The sequence below is a fragment of the Oryctolagus cuniculus genome, chromosome 16 (genome assembly GCF_964237555.1).
Source record: "Oryctolagus cuniculus chromosome 16, mOryCun1.1, whole genome shotgun sequence".
Classification (NCBI taxonomy): domain Eukaryota; kingdom Metazoa; phylum Chordata; class Mammalia; order Lagomorpha; family Leporidae; genus Oryctolagus; species Oryctolagus cuniculus.
The window spans coordinates 67,620,870-67,638,344 of NC_091447.1; the positions used below are offsets into that span (position 1 = coordinate 67,620,870).

The 17,475-nt window shown below is 46.1% G+C and overlaps 1 protein-coding gene across 20 annotated transcripts; it reads left to right on the plus strand.

Moving 5' to 3' along the window:
* Nucleotides 1-742: 742 nt before the first annotated feature.
* On the plus strand, nucleotides 743-15,594 carry LOC127488499 (zinc finger protein 266). Of its 20 annotated transcripts, none has more exons than XM_070059182.1 (8): nucleotides 744-838; nucleotides 1,033-1,384; nucleotides 6,535-6,687; nucleotides 7,144-7,232; nucleotides 8,446-8,572; nucleotides 9,950-10,036; nucleotides 12,146-12,228; nucleotides 13,299-15,594. In XM_070059182.1, the coding sequence occupies exons 3-8, from the start codon at nucleotides 6,663-6,665 to the stop codon at nucleotides 14,730-14,732; spliced, it is 1,845 nt and encodes a 614-aa protein (XP_069915283.1). In that variant the 5' UTR covers nucleotides 744-838; nucleotides 1,033-1,384; nucleotides 6,535-6,662; the 3' UTR covers nucleotides 14,733-15,594. The 20 variants fall into 20 exon arrangements, with proteins under 20 accessions (XP_051694012.1, XP_069915283.1, XP_069915289.1 ...); XM_070059188.1 differs by having other exon boundaries at nucleotides 1,033-1,106; nucleotides 8,391-8,572; XM_051838056.2 differs by having other exon boundaries at nucleotides 1,033-1,106.
* Nucleotides 15,595-17,475: the final 1,881 nt, after the last annotated feature.

The following is a 17,475-nucleotide window of genomic DNA, read 5'->3' on the forward strand; positions in this document are numbered from 1 at the left end:
GTATGGTAAGATTTGAGAAACAAAAACCCATAGGGGCCAGTGCTGTGGCGCAGCGGGCTAACGCCCTGGCCTGAAGCGCGGGTTTCCCACTTGGGAGTCGGTTCGAGACCCGGCTGCTCCACTTCCAATCCAGCTCTCTGCTGTGGCCTGGGAAAGCAGTAGAAGATGGCCCAAGTCCTTGGGCCCTGCACCTACGTGGGAGACCGGGCGGAAGCTCCAGGCTCCTGGCTTCGGATCAGCACAACTCCAGCAGTTGCAGTCAATTGGAGGGTGAACCATCGGATGGAAGACCTCTCTCTCTGCCTCTCCTCTGTGTAACTCTTTCAAATAAATATTTTTTAAAAAACTATGTATTCGAAGAAAAAATCTGAAGATTTACAAACAGTAGTACATTGAGAATAAAAGTCATCAAGTACTAAGAGTGTGCCACGGCATCCAGATAAATAAAAGCAAAGAAGAGGCAGTGACGGGGTAGAGGTTGGGTTGACAGACTGGCAGGTTCTCCAGCACCCAGACCGCAGGGGCTCCGGGAAGGTGGGCGTCCGCTTAGTCCAGCAAGGTCACCGCCCGCGGGCTCACGGCCGTCCTGGTCACCCGGGCCTCCCCAGCCCCCCAGCTCCCCAGCCCGGTTCACGTCGGAAGAAACTAGAACCTCCGCGCCCGCAGGTGCCCGGCCAGGGAGCCGCGGGAGCCCCGCAGCCGCGCTCTTCCGGGCTGGAGGCCGCGAGCGGAAGTGACGTCACGGGCCGCCGCCGTCTCTTCCGGAGCCGGCGGTGCGCGGCCAAGTTCAGTTGTTGCTTGGTGGTCTTCCGTCTGAACCTGGCCGTGGCGAGCCTGGGTGAGGGAGGAGCCGGTGACCGAGCAGTGGGGAGGCAGCAATGCGGCCGGGGCCCGCGGGGCGGCTCGGGCCGGCGGCGCTCGCGCGTGCGGCGCCCTCAGGAGCCAGGTCGGGATGTGCCCTGAGGAACACGGCCCCTTGCTCCTTCAGAAACCTCTATTTTCTGTGTGACTTTTTTATTTTTTTTCCCCCAGAAGGGAAGGGATTTGCCTCATTTCCGTCGCGCTGGCTGCGGTCGTCGGAGCGGGCGGTGCCGGCGGGAAAGTAGGTGCGGGGCTGGGCGGGGGCGGCTGCCTTGCGCTTGTGCGAACACCACTTCCCTGGGAATCATTGCTTGTCTCTGCGCGGCCTGCGTTCCGTTCTGCTAGCAAGACCAAGCCACCTCTTTTCTTATGGCGCCTGTGGCGCCTGCACGTTTCTGTGAGCAGAAAGCAAACGTGTGGAGACCGCACGGCGTCCTACATAAAACAAGAATTTTCCTGCACTCTCCAGGCCCGCGTCTCCCCGCAGAGCTGCAGGACAGGGGCCCCGGGAAGAAGCGATGAGGTTTTGTTGCACCGCTACTATTGTATTTGCATGTATCCTTGGCTCTGGCCCAGAAAAATGAAATGCATTTTTTTGTGTGAACTGTTTGAAAGAAAATAGGAAATTTGATGCCTGACACTTGAACTTTAAAAGCTTGGCAGTACATCTGCTATAGATCAAGACATTGTCCTGTTAAAACCACAATACTGTTATTTGAACCAAGAAAAAAGTTAAATATTATTAATAGCTGCTATGTGTTAAAAGGCAAAATCCGCCGGCGCCGTGGCTCACCAGGCTAATCCTCCGCCTAGCGGCGCCTGCACACCGGGTTCTAGTCCCAGTCGGGGCGCCAGATTCTGTCCTGGTTGCCCCTCTTCCAGGCCAGCCCTCTGCTGTGGCCAGGGAGTGCAGTGGAGGATGGCCCAAGTGCTTGGGCCCTGCACCCCATGGGAGACCAGGAGAAGCACCTGGCTCCTGGCTCCTGGCTCCTGCCATCGGATCAGCGCGGTGCGCCGGCCGCGGCGGCCATTGGAGGGTGAACCAACGGCAAAGGAAGACCTTTCTCTCTCTCTCTCTCTCTCACTGTCCACTCTGCCTGTCAAAAAAAAAAAAAAAAAAAAAAAAAAAAAAAAAAAAAAAAAAAAAAGGCAAAATCCTCCACATTGTTTTCCAAGATGTGATTTTGGTTGTTTTAGATCTAACGTGTTTTATACATTGTCCTGTGTCTTTCAGTCTCTTGTTTCTTTTTCCTGTTGTCTTTCTGGAGACTCTCATGTTTGTTCAGAAGGTCACACATTTTAATACTTCTAATTGCATTCTTTTGATGTGTTTAAATGTTTTCTCCATTTCTTATAGTTCCTGTAAACTGATGCAGACCTGAATGGTTGATTAAGGCACAGAGCAAAAAAATTCACTCTAGGGCTATTCTTTTTTTTTTTTTTTTTTTAAGGGAAATGTTTATTGTTGGGTGGGGGAAGCCCGATGGGCACCAGGGAGAGGGCAAGAGAGAGATAAATCAGTAGAGAGTCTTTAGGGCTTTTCTTAGGGTGCTTATAAACTAATGGAGCAGGCTGGCATGTAATTAAGCAAATAAATGCATTATCACAAATAGGTGAGAGTCTGGAAGTAAACTGCAGTGTTGTTTTCTCTTTGAGAGTAGGATCAGGTGTATTCTTACAAAGTATAAGTTGTATTTTTTAGCCATGTTGAAAAGGAAATTGAGTAGGAAAAGCATTTTTGTTTCTTAACTGCTTAGGAAAGTGAGTATGAAATGGAGAAAGTGTTTGTTTGGTTTTGGTTTTTAAAAGATTTACTTATTTGAGAAGCAGAGTTACAGACTGAGAGAGGGAGAGACAGGGGGAGAAATCTTCCATCTGCTGATTCACTCCCCAAATGGCCGCAAAGGCTGGAGCTGGGCCAATCTAAAGCCAGGGGCCAGGAGCTTCTTCCCGGTCTCTCAGTGGGTGCAGGGGTCCAAGCACTTGGGCCATCCTCCCTCTGCTTTCCCAGGTGCATTAGCAGGGAGCTGGATCAGAAGAGAAGCAGCCAGGAGACAATCCAGGGCCCCTATGGGATGCCCGCTATGTCACTGCGGTGGCCCCCTGTTTTGTGTCTTAACCTCTATGCAAAACACCTGCTCTGGAGGTATTTTTTTTTTCCGAGTGAGTATCCACTGAAGGTGATATGGCCCTCCAGGTTGTACTCCAACAAAGCACTCGGACCACTAGGAGTAGTAGAAAGACTGGTAGTTAATAGAGTGATGTGTTCCTGTACCTGATGGGATTTTGTGTGTGTACATTGGGTGTTCTGTTGCTAGATGTTTAGGTTCATATTGATCCCATTTGAGGTGAGGAGCAACTTGGCCTGTGGGACAGATCTATGGTTAGTGAGTTCCAGGGGAGTATGCTCCCTGCATTGGGCCTTATGGGAGCAGGGCAAGATTGAAAAGTTAGGAACAAAACCAAAAGATAGCTCAAGGCCTGTGTCATGATAGAGATTTATTTGTTGGATTAGAAATTGAAAAATAGTTGTTTGAGGACATCATTATGTCTTTCAGTAAAACCAGTTATGTGGGACCTGTTAGGGAAATCGTTCCTTTCCTAGGGTTTGGCATTGTATATTTTAAGAAGTGAAATAAGTGTGTTGGCTACTACAAGTTGAGAATTCACGAATCAGAAATCCAGAATCTAAAATGGTCTGAATCTTTTTTTTTTTTTTTTTTAATTTGAAAGGGAGAGAGAGACAGACACAGACAGACAACACTTCTACCCGTTGGTTTACTTCCTAAATGCCTGTGACAGCCACAGGCTGAAGTGAGGAGCTGAAAACTGAATTCCTGACTCCTACATGAGTGGCAGGGACCCCAGGACTTGAGCCATCACCTGCTGCCTCCCAGGGTGTAATTATTAAGAAGTTGGAGTCAGGAGCAGAGCCTGCCAGGCACACCGCATTTGAGATGTTGGCATCATAAGTGGCATCTTCCTGTGCCAGATGCCTGCCTCTGAAATCAGAAACTTTTTTTTATTTGTTTTTCTTTGGAAATCAAACTTTTTGAGCACTGACATGACACTCAAAAACATTCAGATTTGGAAGCGTTTGAGATTTCAGGTTAGGGGTGGTCAACCAGTAAAGTCTATACTAATAATCCAAGGTTCCCCCACACCCACCCCCAAATTGAGAAAATGGGAACGTTTATGGTCCCAAGTATTCTGGATACAGGATACTCAACTTGTACTAATAATGTCTAATTGACGGGAATACGGAATGTTGTAGGAAGGCTTTGTTTTGTGGAGCTGTGTGATTCTGTTTTATATTTTGGGCATTGTTCAGGCAAGAGATTCCCCAGGTTTTTATTTTCACCTTGACAGAGAAAATTTTTAGGTAATGGGCCATTAAGTCTAGAATAGTCATGGAGATGGGGCAGTGTATTGAGCAGGGCATCCAGTGCTAATGTGAGTGCCTGAAGGTTGGCCATGTGTGGCCGTGGTGGCCATTCTTTCTGGCTGAGGGATGGAGAGCCGCAGCTCTCCTCTGAGCTCTATCATGTATGATGGTAAATACTACCCCTTACTTGTGGTGTGAACGCCTATTCCTGTTCCTGCTGTTAGCCCCAAGGGGTTTGGGGTAGACATCTGCTGGCACCCTGGCATCTGGCAAGGGACTGAGGATGGGGTGAGCTACCACCTCTTGAAGGTGAAATACACCAGGCTGCCCATGTTTGCTGAGGCCCTAGTAGTCCTGTGATGCTTGTGGGATGCTGTTAGGATGCCCTAAAGCACAGTGGGAGCTAGATTTGGAGGGTCACAGGCCCTGGGTCTGTGGGACCCTGTCTAGGAGAGTCCGATATGTGGCCATTTTTTAAAAAATTAATTTATTTGAAAGGCAGAGTTACAGAGAGGCAGAGACAGAGTGTGAGAGACGTTGAAATTCCATCCGTTGGTTCATTCCCCAAATGGCCGCAATGGCTGGAGCTGTGCTGATCCAAAGCCAGGAGCCAGGAGCTTCTTCCAGGTCTCCCACGTGGGTGCAGGGATCCAAGGACTTGGGTTATCCTTCACTGCTTTCCCAGGCCATTAGTAGGGAGCTAGATTGGAAGTGGAGCAGCCAGGACCTGAACTGGCACCCGGCCCCTCTAAATGTTTGTGAAATAGGTAATCAGCCCCTTTATTCCCCTTTTGTTCTCTTTTAAGTAAAGTATTTGGAATGGCTTGGATCTCTAGGTGCCTAAAGTATTTTTTCCTTTACCTTTGGACGTTCACCTCACAAGCTCCTGGTGGTTCTGAGTGGCGTCCATTTGTGATTCTTATGGGGTAGTGTCGTAGGGCAGCACACGCAAGGGGAGGCAGCAACACAGTGACAGTAGATTCTGGCCACATTGCTGTCAGTAAGATGACTGTCATCCTCCCGGTGAAGGCTGGGAACTCTGGTGACCTCCGTAGGTACTCTCCCCAGCTCCGTGGACCATCAGAATGCAGGCTCGTCCTCATCTATGCCTTTGACCCTTAGTGAAGGCTTCACAGTGTGATCTGTGTCCCTGTGACCAGCGTGGGAAGTGGTAGCAGCTTGGCTGTCGCCCTTCTTGCCCTGTTCAGGCTGGCAGTTGGCGGGCCCTGAGAGCGCTTGGGTTTCCCGAGTTAGGGAGGGGCGTTTCGTAACACTGGACAGTTACACCAGGCTGCAGTGCCCAGCAGTGTGGAAGGACTCGGCAGCCATCGATCCTTCCCCAGTGGTGTCGACCGCAGGGGCGGGCCAAGTGGTAAACCCAGAGCACTCCAGAGGGGTTTTATTGGTCCTTGTGGCTATAACCACACAACTGCTTGCTGTGCCAATTCTGTGACCCTGTTTCAGTCTGGATTTTCCATCTTGTAGTTCACTCCCCAAATGGCTGTAATGGCCAGGGCTGGGCCAGGCTGAAGCCAGAGGCCAGGAACTTCTTCTGTGTCTCCCAAGTGGGTGGCAGGGACTCGAAAACTTAGGCCATCTTTTACTGCTTGCCCGGGCACAATAGCAGGAAGCTGCTTTGGAAGTAAAGCAGCTGTATCTTGAACTGGCGCTCATACGGGAGGCTAGGACTGCAGGCAGTGGCTTAACCCTCTGTGCCACAGTGCCAGCCCCTAGATTGAACTTTGATCATGTTGAGAGGTACAGGTTAAGTATTCCTAATCTGAAAATCTGAAAATTTTTGAGCACTGACATCAAGCTTAAAAAAGTTTTAGATTTCTGAGCATTCCAAATTTTGGAGTTTTAGATTAGGGGTGCTGAAGTGGTAAAGTCTGTGCCAATATTCCAAAATCAAGAAAACTCCAAAATCTGAAACATTTCTAGGCGCAAACCTTTTGGAGAAGGGTTCTTCAACCTGTGACAACAAGCTGTGAGGCGTTAGAGACAAACTTCACTGCATTCAAGACCTCATTCCCACTCCCTAAACTGAATAATGTTGGGCTAATTATGAGTGTTCTCTTAATCTAGTTGTTTTTTCAGTGTTAAATAGAAATAATGGAATCTACTGTGAAGGGTTGTTATAATTAAATGAGCTTATGTACTATCTCTTAAACCTGACATACACTGGTTGTCAGTAAATAGCAGTTGGCGTTGCTAATACTGTTACAGAGAGTACAGTTTTCAGTGTCTTTTACATAGATTATTGATAAGTAATACTTGTTGATTGATAGAAACAGGTCTCCATTAACCCTGAACAAAGAGGAATGGAGGTTGCCACTTCCTTTGTGGATTCCTAAGCTGTCCGGAGATCTTGTAATCAAGGAAGAGACTGGGCACGTTGCACCATCACCCTCACAGGATGGCGGCTGTTGATTTGACTCATGGTAAGTCCTGCTGATGCCCCCTTTCAGAGACTCTGCTTTAGGTTTTCTGTGTACAGTAAGGGGCCCAGTGGGTGACCCTGCGCAGCCACGCTGCCCTTTCACTTAGCAGGCCAGGGAAGGCCATGGTCTCATTCACCCCCCTGGCATCTGTGCTTTGGGAAGAGGTGCTGCCTAATCTTTGTGAGTTTTATCCTCATAGGCAAATAGTTACATTTCCTTACCTGTATGATGAAACTGATCTTTTTCTTGATGGGCAGCATGACTCAAAACCCCTTTCCCGGCTGTAGGTGAGCTAGAATGGCTCTGGCAGCATATGGCAGTGTGTGTGTGTGAGAGTTTTCATGAGTGTGCAGGATTCTGTGGGAATTTCAAACATGGATGGAATGATTACTAGGCATGTGCATGTAGAATTTATGGGCAGCTCTGGATTCTCATGCCTGCTTTCTTTTCCATGAGGTCTTCTTTACAGGGACCCAGTGAGCCTTCTTGAACAAGAGAGAGCAGCAGAACGGATGTTGGCTGACTGCTTCACAGATTGTTACCAGGTATGCAGAAACTGTCATTCTACAAAATGACCTACTTGCATCCAGCAGGAAGACACATTTCCATCTAGGCAGATTTGTTTCCAGAGCTGCTCCTTCCTTTTAAAATAATTAGTATTGTCTATATATGTGAGAGGCAGACACAGACCAACAGAGCTCGCATAGACTGGTTCACTCTCCAAATACCTGAGATAGCTGTAGCTGAAGCCCAGAGCTGGGATTGCAATCCAGGTCCCCAAATGAGTGGTAGGAACCCAATTACCTGAGTCATCACTGATGCCTGCCAGGGTCTGTATTAGCAGGAAGCTGGAGCCAGAGACTAGAGCTGGGACGCAGACCTCTGACACTGATGTGAAACACAGATATCTCAACTGCTAGGCCAAATACCTGCTCTGACAGCAAAAACGCCTCATGCAGGGACTGAATCCCCAGTTGAATTTCCCTAGAGAATGGGACCCCTCATACTGTTGGGGCATTACCTTGAAATCATCCAAGGTTTTCATGTTTACTAATTACTCTTCCCTTATGGTGCTGACTGTATGTTTCTATGTTTTTTTTTTAAAGATTTATTTATTAATTTGAAAGGTAGAGTTATGGAGAGGCAGAAGCAGAGAGAGAGAGAGAGAGAGAGAGAGAGGTCTTCCATCCACTAGTTCACTCCAAAGATGGCCACAACAGCCGCAGCTGTGCTGATCTGAAGTCAGGAGCCAGGAGCTTCTTCCAGGTCTCCCATGTGGGTGCAGGGACCCAGGGACTTGGTCCATCTTCTACTGTTTTTCCAGGCCACAGAGTGCTGGATCAGAAGTGGAGCAGCCGGGACCTGAACCGGCGCCCATATGGATTGCTGGCACTGTAGGTGGCGGCTTTACTTGCTGTGCCACAGTGCCAGCCCCCGACTGTATATTTCTTATTTTGCTGGGTGCCCTGGCAGATGGTAGGGCAAATAAACTGTCTTTTGTTTCATGAACTTACTCATCAGCATTTATCAAGCATTTGTGGTGTGCTCACGAGTGTCCTGTGATGGAAGGAAGTAAGATGAGAGATGCCCAGTGAGTGGGTGTGGATAGAAAAAGGGATACACAGGACTTTTAAACCCTGGGATAGACAATGGGAGGCCCCAGTACCCTGTAGAGGCAACAGTCTCCCTTCCTCATTCTCCAGTGAACACTGGTGGAGATATTACTTGGCTCAAACCAGCATGTGTGTGATGGTTTAGGAGTCAGTGACCTTTGATGATGTGGCTGTGGACTTCACCCAGGAAGAGTGGACTTTACTGGACCCAGTTCAGAGAAATCTGTACAAAGATGTGATGCTGGAAAATTATGAGAATCTGGCCACTGTAGGTAAGATCAACATCATTCCATGTAGCCTGTTAGGAACAAATTATATTATAAATAAGGTATCTGCAGAAAGTTCCTGGAAAATGCATGTTATGAAAAGATTATTCACAGATTTCAAAATTTTTGTTTACCAAAATAAACTTTTTTTTTTATTTGACAGAGTTAGACAGTGAGAGAGAGACAGAGAGAAAGGTCTTCCTTCCATTGGTTCACCCCCCAAATGGCTGCTACGGCTGGTGCTGTGCCGATCCGAGGCCAGGAGCCAGGTGCTTTTTCCTGGTCTCCCATGCGGGTGCAGGCACCCAAGCACCTGGGCCATCTTCCACTGCCCTCCGTGGCCACAGCAGAGAGCTGGACTGGAGGAGGAGCAACCGGGACTAGAACCTGGCGCCCATATAGGATGCCGGCACCACAGGCGGAGGATTGACCAAGTGAGCCACGGCGCCGGCCCCAAATTAAGCTTATCTTTTAATTCCACTTTTGCTGTGAAGATGTTTTTTTAAAGATTTATGTTATTTATTTAAAAGGCAGAGTGAGAGGGAGAGAAAAAAAAGAAATCTTCCATTTGCTGGTTTACTCTGCAAGTGGCTGGAATGGCCAGAGCTGGGCCAGGCCAAAGCCAGGAGCCTGGAACTCCATCTGGGTCTCCTATCGGGGTGACAGAGGCCCATTCACTTGGACCATCTTCCACTGCTTTCCCAGGTGCATTGGCAGGTACCTGGATCAGAAGTAGATCAGCCTGGATTTGAACCAGCGCCCTGATATGGGATGCTGGTGTCACAAGTCATAGCTTAACCCGCTGCACCACAGTGTCATCCCCTCCACAAAGTTTTTGAAGTTCCCTCTTACTGTGTTGCAGAATTGGTGGTGTCACCTCCAGAAACAGTGCAAGATAACAGACGTAGCCCTTCCCTAATAGCGTTTAATCATCATGACGTTTCCCAGAACGTGGTCTGAAGTCAAGAGCATCACTCTCACTGTCTCCATCTTTGACAGACTCGGTCAGAATGTCTGTGACTGGGGCCCTGTCATCTGCATTTGACGAGCTCTCCAGATGATATGATGCACTGTAATGTTTAGGAGTCAGAGATGCAGTTACTTCTCCTATGAGAATGAAGATCTCTTCATTTCACTTTCTTTATTTTCTACTCGATTAAAAGCTTTAGTGCTTTGAAAAATGTGAATGTAAACCTAAATTTGGGTCTTGGGGGCTTGGAGATAACCAGCTGTTTAGGAGCACAGACAGAGATGAGAATTTCACTTTTAGCCCTTTTGAAATAATTTCATCACTTTCATTGGAACTGTAGTTCTTGAGCCGTTGGGAGGTGTGCCATATCTTGAATGAGCCTCTTCCGTAAGTGTACCTTTCCCTGCACACAGGATGTCAGCTCATGAAACCCAGGCTGATTTCTTGGTTGGAACAAGAAGAGTCAAAGACAGTGCAAAGAGGTCAAAGAGGTCTCCAAGGTCAGTGCTTCTGAAGACTGATCCTGATTAATAAGTTCAGTATGTTTGTAAGTATAATGAGGAAACGTACAATGTTTATTTTTCACTTACTTGAAGCGCAGAGTGACAGAGAGAAAGTTCTTGTATTGTTTACTGCAGGAACAGCCAGGACGAGGCCAAGCCAGAGTCAGGAACTTGTAACCCTCTGGGTCTTCAGTGGCAGAGGCAGAAGTACTTGAGCCAGCACCTGCTGCTCCTGGGGAAGCTTCAGAAGGAAGCTGTATTGGAAGCAGAGTAGCTTGAGCTCAAACTGGTACTTCAGTATGGGATATGGGCATCCCAGATGGCAACTTAACCTACTGTGCCACAACACCTGTATTTTATCAGACGTATTTCTATCTCAGATGATTGAGATAAGTTTTCTCAGAAGTTAATGTTCCCGGGGCTGGTGCTGTGCTATAGTGGGCTAAGGCCCTGCCTGTGGCTCCGGCTTCCCATATGGGCACTGGTTTGTGTCCCAGCTGCTCCTCTTCTAATATGGCTCTCTGCTATGGCCTGGGAAAGCAGTAGAAGATGGCCCAAGTGCTTGGGTCCTTGCACCTGTGTGGGAGACCTGGAAGAAGTTCCTGGCTCCTGGTTTCAGATTAGCTCTGCTCTGGCTGTTGTGGCCATTTGGGGAGTGAACTAATAGGTGGAAGACCTTTCTCTGTCTTTCCCTCTCTTTCTCTAGCTCTACTTCTCAAATAAATAAGTAAAAATCTTTAGAAAAAAATGAAACTTTAAAAAAAGGAAAAAAAAGTTAATGTTACCCCAAATTAAGAAAAAGGAAAAAAATAGGCCAATGTTGTGGGGCAGCGGATTATTGGAGCACCAGTTTGAGTCCTAGCTGCTCCATTTCCAGTCAGCTTCCTGCTAATGTACTTGGGAAGACAATTGAGCCTGGCCTGTTACAGCCATTTGGGGAATAAGCCAGCCAATGGACGATCTCTTTGTCTCTGTCTCTTTTCTCTGTCACTCTGCCTTTCAAATAAAATAAACCTTTTTAAAAAAAGAGCAATCAGAGGGATATTCTCTAAGATATTCTCTAATGTCCCTGATGATATTCCTTTGGGACTAGCAAGGCATTGCAGTGAGCTACATGTATTATGGTAAAATGTGTGTTCAAAGACATTGAGGCAAGGGGAAGAATGTAAAGGCAAAAATAGGAGGACTACATCAGATATTTTGAAATACTAGTATTTGGCCACAATAATTAATAACCAGGGTGACATCAGTTAAGGTGACAGACAGTTGCTAGGCATATGTCCTTGTAGAAGTTCTTTAAAGTATTTGTTTATTGGAAATACAGTGTTGTGGAGGAGAAGATGACGAGATTTTATCCCCAAATGCCTGTAGCAGCCACAGATGAACCAACCTGAGCCAGGAGTAAGAAACTCCATCTGGGTGTCCCATATGGGTGGCAGGAACCAAAATACTTGAGCTGTCATCTGTTGCCTCCCAGGCATGTTGGCAGGAAAGTGAGGTGTGAAGTATCTAGGATATAGCCAGACACTACAATATGGGATGTGGGGTTCGCAAACTGTGGCTTAACCCCATGTAGCACAGCCCCCACCCCTGAAGTACTTTTTGTGTAAGGTTATGGTGGCTTCTTTGTAATGTGGTTCTTGCAGTCTTTTATGATAGTTATTCCCAAGCAATCATGTGTGAGAATCTTCCTTATTTTTTCACAAGTGACTCCTTTCTGCTTCTGACAACTTTGTATTAGGATATCTTCAGCTTCCCTTTGTCCATCTACTCAGGCTTTCCTCTGATCTCACAGTATAACCTGTTAGGCTTAAGTTCATTGTTTTGATGTGTTCTGCTTGCCTTGTACTTTCTACGTTCCTTCTGTGCCAATAGTTGAATTCATCTTCAGTTTTAGATTTCATAGAATCAAGCTGTAATAAACTACCTAAAATTTTGACATCCATATCCTTAACTTTGCCAAATTGTCAACATAATCAATATTGTCAAAGCTGTCTTTTCTGGGCCATATTTAATTTGAAAACAATTAAAAATCATCCTGTGATTTTCAGCTCCTTCTGCCTTCCATTTTGGTTTCTAAGCCCTTGTATTTCTTTTCAACTTCAGAATGGAAAGTGCAGCTTAATGCTGGAGGGTTGGCACACCAGGAGGCTACACTGAAGGGACACACCCCCAGTGGGATGCAAGTGGTAAGATTACCTAGCAGTATTTCTTATTTTCCATTTTTATGAAAGATTTTGAATTCCATTATATAAAATGAGTGGAATGAGAGATAATTGAGAGAAGTAGCATTGACCCAGGAGAGCTGTGTCTCTGGAGAGGTACTTTGAATATGATGGATTTGGGGATGCCTCAAACCTATAGTGATAGTTATTGCTTCAGAGTTCCCACAGGTATGCATTTTCATAATATAACTAGATAGTAGAGATTTTCCATCTGCTGGTTCATTCCTAGTTAGCCACAGTGACTGGGGCTGGGCTAGGCCAAAGCTAGAGCCTGAAAATTTGTCCAGATTTCCCACATTGGTGGCAGGGGACAAAGCAGTTGGGCTATCTTCTACTTTTCCAGGTACATTACAGTGAACTGGACTGGAAGTGAAGCAGCTGGGACTCGAACCAGCAATGCATATAGGATGCTGGCATCACAATTGGCAGCTTAGCCTCTGTGCCACATTGCTAGCTCTGATAGTAAATCTTAAAACAGTTTAATGAAACTATAGAATTTTTAAAAAGATTTTTTTTTTTATTTGATAGATTGAGAGAAGGATAGAGAATGAGCAAGCTAGCACACGAGATAGAGATAGATACCTTCCATATGCTGGTTCACTCCCCAGATGGCTGCAACAACCAGGACTGGGCCAGGCCAAAGCCAGGAGCCTGGAACTCCGTATGGGTCTCCAACGTGGGTGGCAGGGGTCCAAGTACCTGGGCCATCTTCTGCTGTCTTCACAGGAACACTAGCAGGAAGCTGACTTGGAAGTGGATATGGACTGCTGGCATCACATGTGGTGGCTTAACCTGCTGCACCACAATGCTAACCTTGAGAAGTATTTTTAAGATTAGAGTAGTTGGCAGAGCATTCCATTAGAAGCCCCTTACCATTTTACTTTAAAGAAATCAACAAGGTAGGAGCTGTGTGCATGTGATTAGAAGGGCAGAATGGAGGTGATCATCATATTAATGTTTCTATATTCAGATGCATGTAGTCTATTAATGAGTCTGGATTATGCTTTAATCATCAATCCTCCCTTTATCAACAGACAAGAAACCACAGTGGAGGAGAACTCTGTGACCCTAAGCAGTGTGGGAAATTCTGCAATGAACACTCTGGACTTGAGACACACATGAGAATGCAGTGTACAGGGAACACTTCTGAATGTGATCAGTGTGGAATAGACTTCCTTCCTCTACACAGGAAAACCTCTTCTCAAGAGGTTTTGAATCCATGTGGAGAAACCCTCAGCCTAACCCCAAATCTCACATACCAGAAAATATGTACTCAGGACAAACCCTTCGAGTGCAACGACTGTGGGAAAGCCTTTGTGAGCCTGTCACACCTTCAGGCACACAGCAGAACTCACAGTGGAGAAAACCTCTATGAATGGAAGCACTGTGGAAAAGATTTCATTCACTCCACAGCCCTTGCTGCGCGTTTACAAACTCCCAATGCCGAAAAGCCCTTCCAGTGTAAGGAATGTGGGAAAGGCTTCAGATACTCTGCATACCTTAACATCCACCTGGGAAGCCACACTGGAGGCAACCCCTATGAGTGTGAGGAGTGTGGGCAAACCTTCACTAGGTCTTGTCAGCTGACTCAGCATAGAAAATCTCATACTGGAGAGAAACCTTACAAATGTAAGGAATGTGGCAAAGCTTTCACTGTGTCCTCATGCTTGAGCCAACATTTGAAAGCTCACACTGGAGATAAGCCCTGTGAATGCAAAGAATGTGGCACAGGCTTCCCTAGATCTCAACTTACTGAACACCTACAAACTCACACCACAGAGAAGCCTTTTGAATGTGAAGTCTGTGGAAAATCCTTTAGAAATTCCTCTTGCCTGAATGATCACTTTCGAATTCACACTGGAATAAAACCCTACAAATGTAAGGACTGTGGGAAAGCCTTCATTCAGAACTCAGACTTGACAAAGCATGTACGAATCCACAGTGGAGAGAAGCCATATGAGTGTAAGGATTGTGGGAAAGCCTTTGCGAGGTCCTCTCGCCTTAGTGAACATGTGAGAACTCACACTGGAGAAAAGCCCTTTGAATGTGTCAAGTGTGGGAAAGCCTTTGCAATTTCCTCAAATCTGAGTGGACATTTGAGAATTCACACTGGAGAGAAGCCCTTTGAGTGCAAGGAATGTGGGAAGGCATTCACACATTCCTCCAGTCTGAATAATCACATGCGGACTCACAGTGCCAAAAAGCCATACACATGTTTGGAATGTGGGAAGGCCTTCAAGTTTCCCACGTGTGTTAACCTTCACATGCGAATTCACACAGGGGAAAAACCCTATGAATGTAAACAATGTGGGAAAGCCTTTAGATATTCTAATTCATTTCAGTTGCATGAAAGAACTCACACTGGGGAGAAACCTTATGAATGTAAAGAGTGCGGTAAAGCATTCAGTTCTCCAAGTTCCTTTCAAAATCACGAAAGAAGGCATGCAGAAGAGAAACTGTCAATATAAGGAAAAGCCTAAAGGTGTTGTGTCCTCATTCACTTTGGAAGATATGAAATAAGTCAGTGGGGGAGAAATCTGATCAATGTTAAGGAATGTGTAACCATCTTCATCACTAATCTCAGGGCTTAATGAGCACGTAAGAGTTTACTGTGAAGATGATCATATATCAGTAGAGAATGTGAAAAGATTTCACAAAATCCTCAATACTTACATGTCAGAAATCTCACTGTAGAGAAGTCCTATGAATGTAGAGAAAGTGGGAAATCTTGAATCAGACATTAATGTGCATATCAGGATACTTCAGAAGTTCATGGAAAAAATGAAATTAAAAGATAAGTATATTTTGGTGCAGATTATTTTGGAAATCTATGCAGAGTTTTTTCGTAATATGTGTTTCCCATGAACTTTTGAAGATACCTTGTATGTGAATTCCCTTTGGAGAGAAAATCTTATAATTTGAAAGACCTTCCCCTGCCTTCTTCACCAGCATTAATTTTTTGAAACCTTAATGTCTAGGTCCTCACAATATAACTGCATTTGGAATAAGATATTTAAAAATGTGATCAGCTTTAAGTGAGGAGATTAGGGTCAATCCCTAAGTCAACACCATTTGTGTCTCTGATAGACACATGGAAAAAAACCTGTAAGGTCACTGGAAGATGACCATCTGCAAACCAAGGACAGAGGCCTGTAGTAGATCCGTCTATGAGGGTAGTTCAGAAAGTTCATGGAAAATGGAATTAGAAGGTAAGATGATTCCATGCATACCCATGTTATGGCCTCCAGGGAAACCAGCCCTAACCACACCTTGATAATGGGCTTTCAGCGTTCAAAATTTTGAGACAATAAATTTTTCTTGCTTAAGCCATTCAGTCTGGTATTTTGTTATGATGATACTAGGAAACTAATAAGGCATGTGGGAATAACTTTAGATATTTCACAAGCCATACTCTTTATTTATGAACCCAGTATACAGGGAAACCTTATGAATAGCGTGTGAGAAAGCCTCCATTAAGTTTTCAAAACTTTTTTCTTAAAGAAGACTTACTGGAAAGGCGTCATCTGCTGGTTCGCTCCGCAAATGGTCATACCCAGGATGCAGGAACTCCCAGCTGGGTCTCGCACTTGGGTAGCAGGGGCCCAGATACTTGACCATCTTCTCTCCCAGGTACATTAGCAGGGAGCTGGATTAGAAGTGGAATAGCCAGGACTGGAATGGACACCTATGTGGGACACTGGTGTCATGGGTCTGACTTAATTCCCTGAGCTGTCATCCCAGCCCCAGTTTTCAACCTTTTTGGAACATTTTTTATAAACCATGCAGGGGAGTGGTTCCCTGAAGGTAAGACATGTGAAAAATTGTTTTAATTTAATGTTCATTGCAACTCTTGTGGGTGATAGGCCCTGTGAAAATAGAGAAAGACTGTAAAGAAGGATTTCTAACGTGAAACTAAGAAATGTGATCTGTACCTTTAGGAACTTACACTGAAGCCCCATTATGAAGAATCTGAAAGGGCTGTCATTAAATTTTTGTACTTTACAAAAGCTATGTAAACTCACATTGTGGGGAGGCATCATGGCATAGAGGGTTGAGCTGCTGCCAGCGATGCCAGCATCCCATCTGGGTGCTAGTTTGGGTCCAGGCAGCTATGCTTCCAATCCAGCTCCCCCTGCTAATGCACCAGAAAAAGCAGTGGAAGATGACCCAAGTGCTTGGGCCCTGCACTCACGTGGGAGAACTAGAAGAAGTTCCTGGCTCCTGGCTTTGGCCTTTGCTCTTATAAAATTCCACTTCATGTTTCAGAGCAGGTTTAGGTTTACAGCAAGATTGTGTGGAAGGTACGAAGACTTCCCTATACTTGCATGTCTGCTGCCACTACAAGCAGGCTGTTGTCACCACTGTGGTGTGGAGTGGCTCATTTGATAGAATTGATGTGTATGCTGACACATGATTATCACTGAGTCTTAGAGTTTATATTAGGGTTCACTCCTGCCCTAAAAAATCATCCATGCTCTCTACCTAGTTGATTGTCCCCTTTAACCTCTGGCTGCCACCGGTCTGTCTTTGTATCTTGGTAGTTCATAGTGTTTTTTTTTTTTTTTTTTTTTTTAATTTTATTTATGAGGCCTGTGCTGTGGCTAAGCCTCCACCTGCAATGTCAGCATCCCATGTGGGCACAGGTTCGAATCCTGGCTGCTCTTATTTATTTATTATTTTTTGACAGGCAGAGTGGACAGTGAGAGAGAGCGAGCGAGAGACAGACAGAAAGGTCTTCCTTTGCCGTTGGTTCACCCTCCAATGGCCGCCGTGGCGCCGCACTGCGCTGATCCGATGGCAGGAGCCAGGTACTTCTCCTGGTCTCCCATGGGGTGCAGGGCCCAAGCACCTGGGCCATCCTCCACTGCACTCCCTGGCCACAGCAGAGAGCTGGCCTGGAAGAGGGGCAACCGGGACAGAATCCGGAGCCCTGACCAGGAATAGAACCCGGTGTGCCGGCGCCGCAAGGGGGAGGATTAGCCTAGTGAGCTGCGGCACCGGCCTGCTCTTCTTTCAATCTGGCTCTCTGCTATGGCCTGGGAAAGCAGTGAAAGATGGCCCAAAAGAAGCTCTTAGCTCCTGGCTTCAGACCGGCCCAGCTCTGGCCGTTGTGGCCATTTAGGGGAGTGAACACCTTTCTGTCTGTCTCTCTCTAACTCTATCTCGCAAATAAATAAAATCTTAAAAAAAAAGTATTAAGATTTGTTATTT

Bases quoted from the DNA above. Each gene is read 5' to 3' on its own strand.
- LOC127488499 (XM_051838052.2), top strand. From the start codon at position 6,663: ATGGCGGCTGTTGATTTGACTCATG. The intron at 6,688-7,143 runs GTAAGTCCTGCT...CTTTTCCATGAG, and splicing joins GGCTGTTGATTTGACTCATG to GTCTTCTTTACAGGGACCCA. The intron at 12,229-13,298 runs GTAAGATTACCT...CTTTATCAACAG, and splicing joins CCCCCAGTGGGATGCAAGTG to ACAAGAAACCACAGTGGAGG.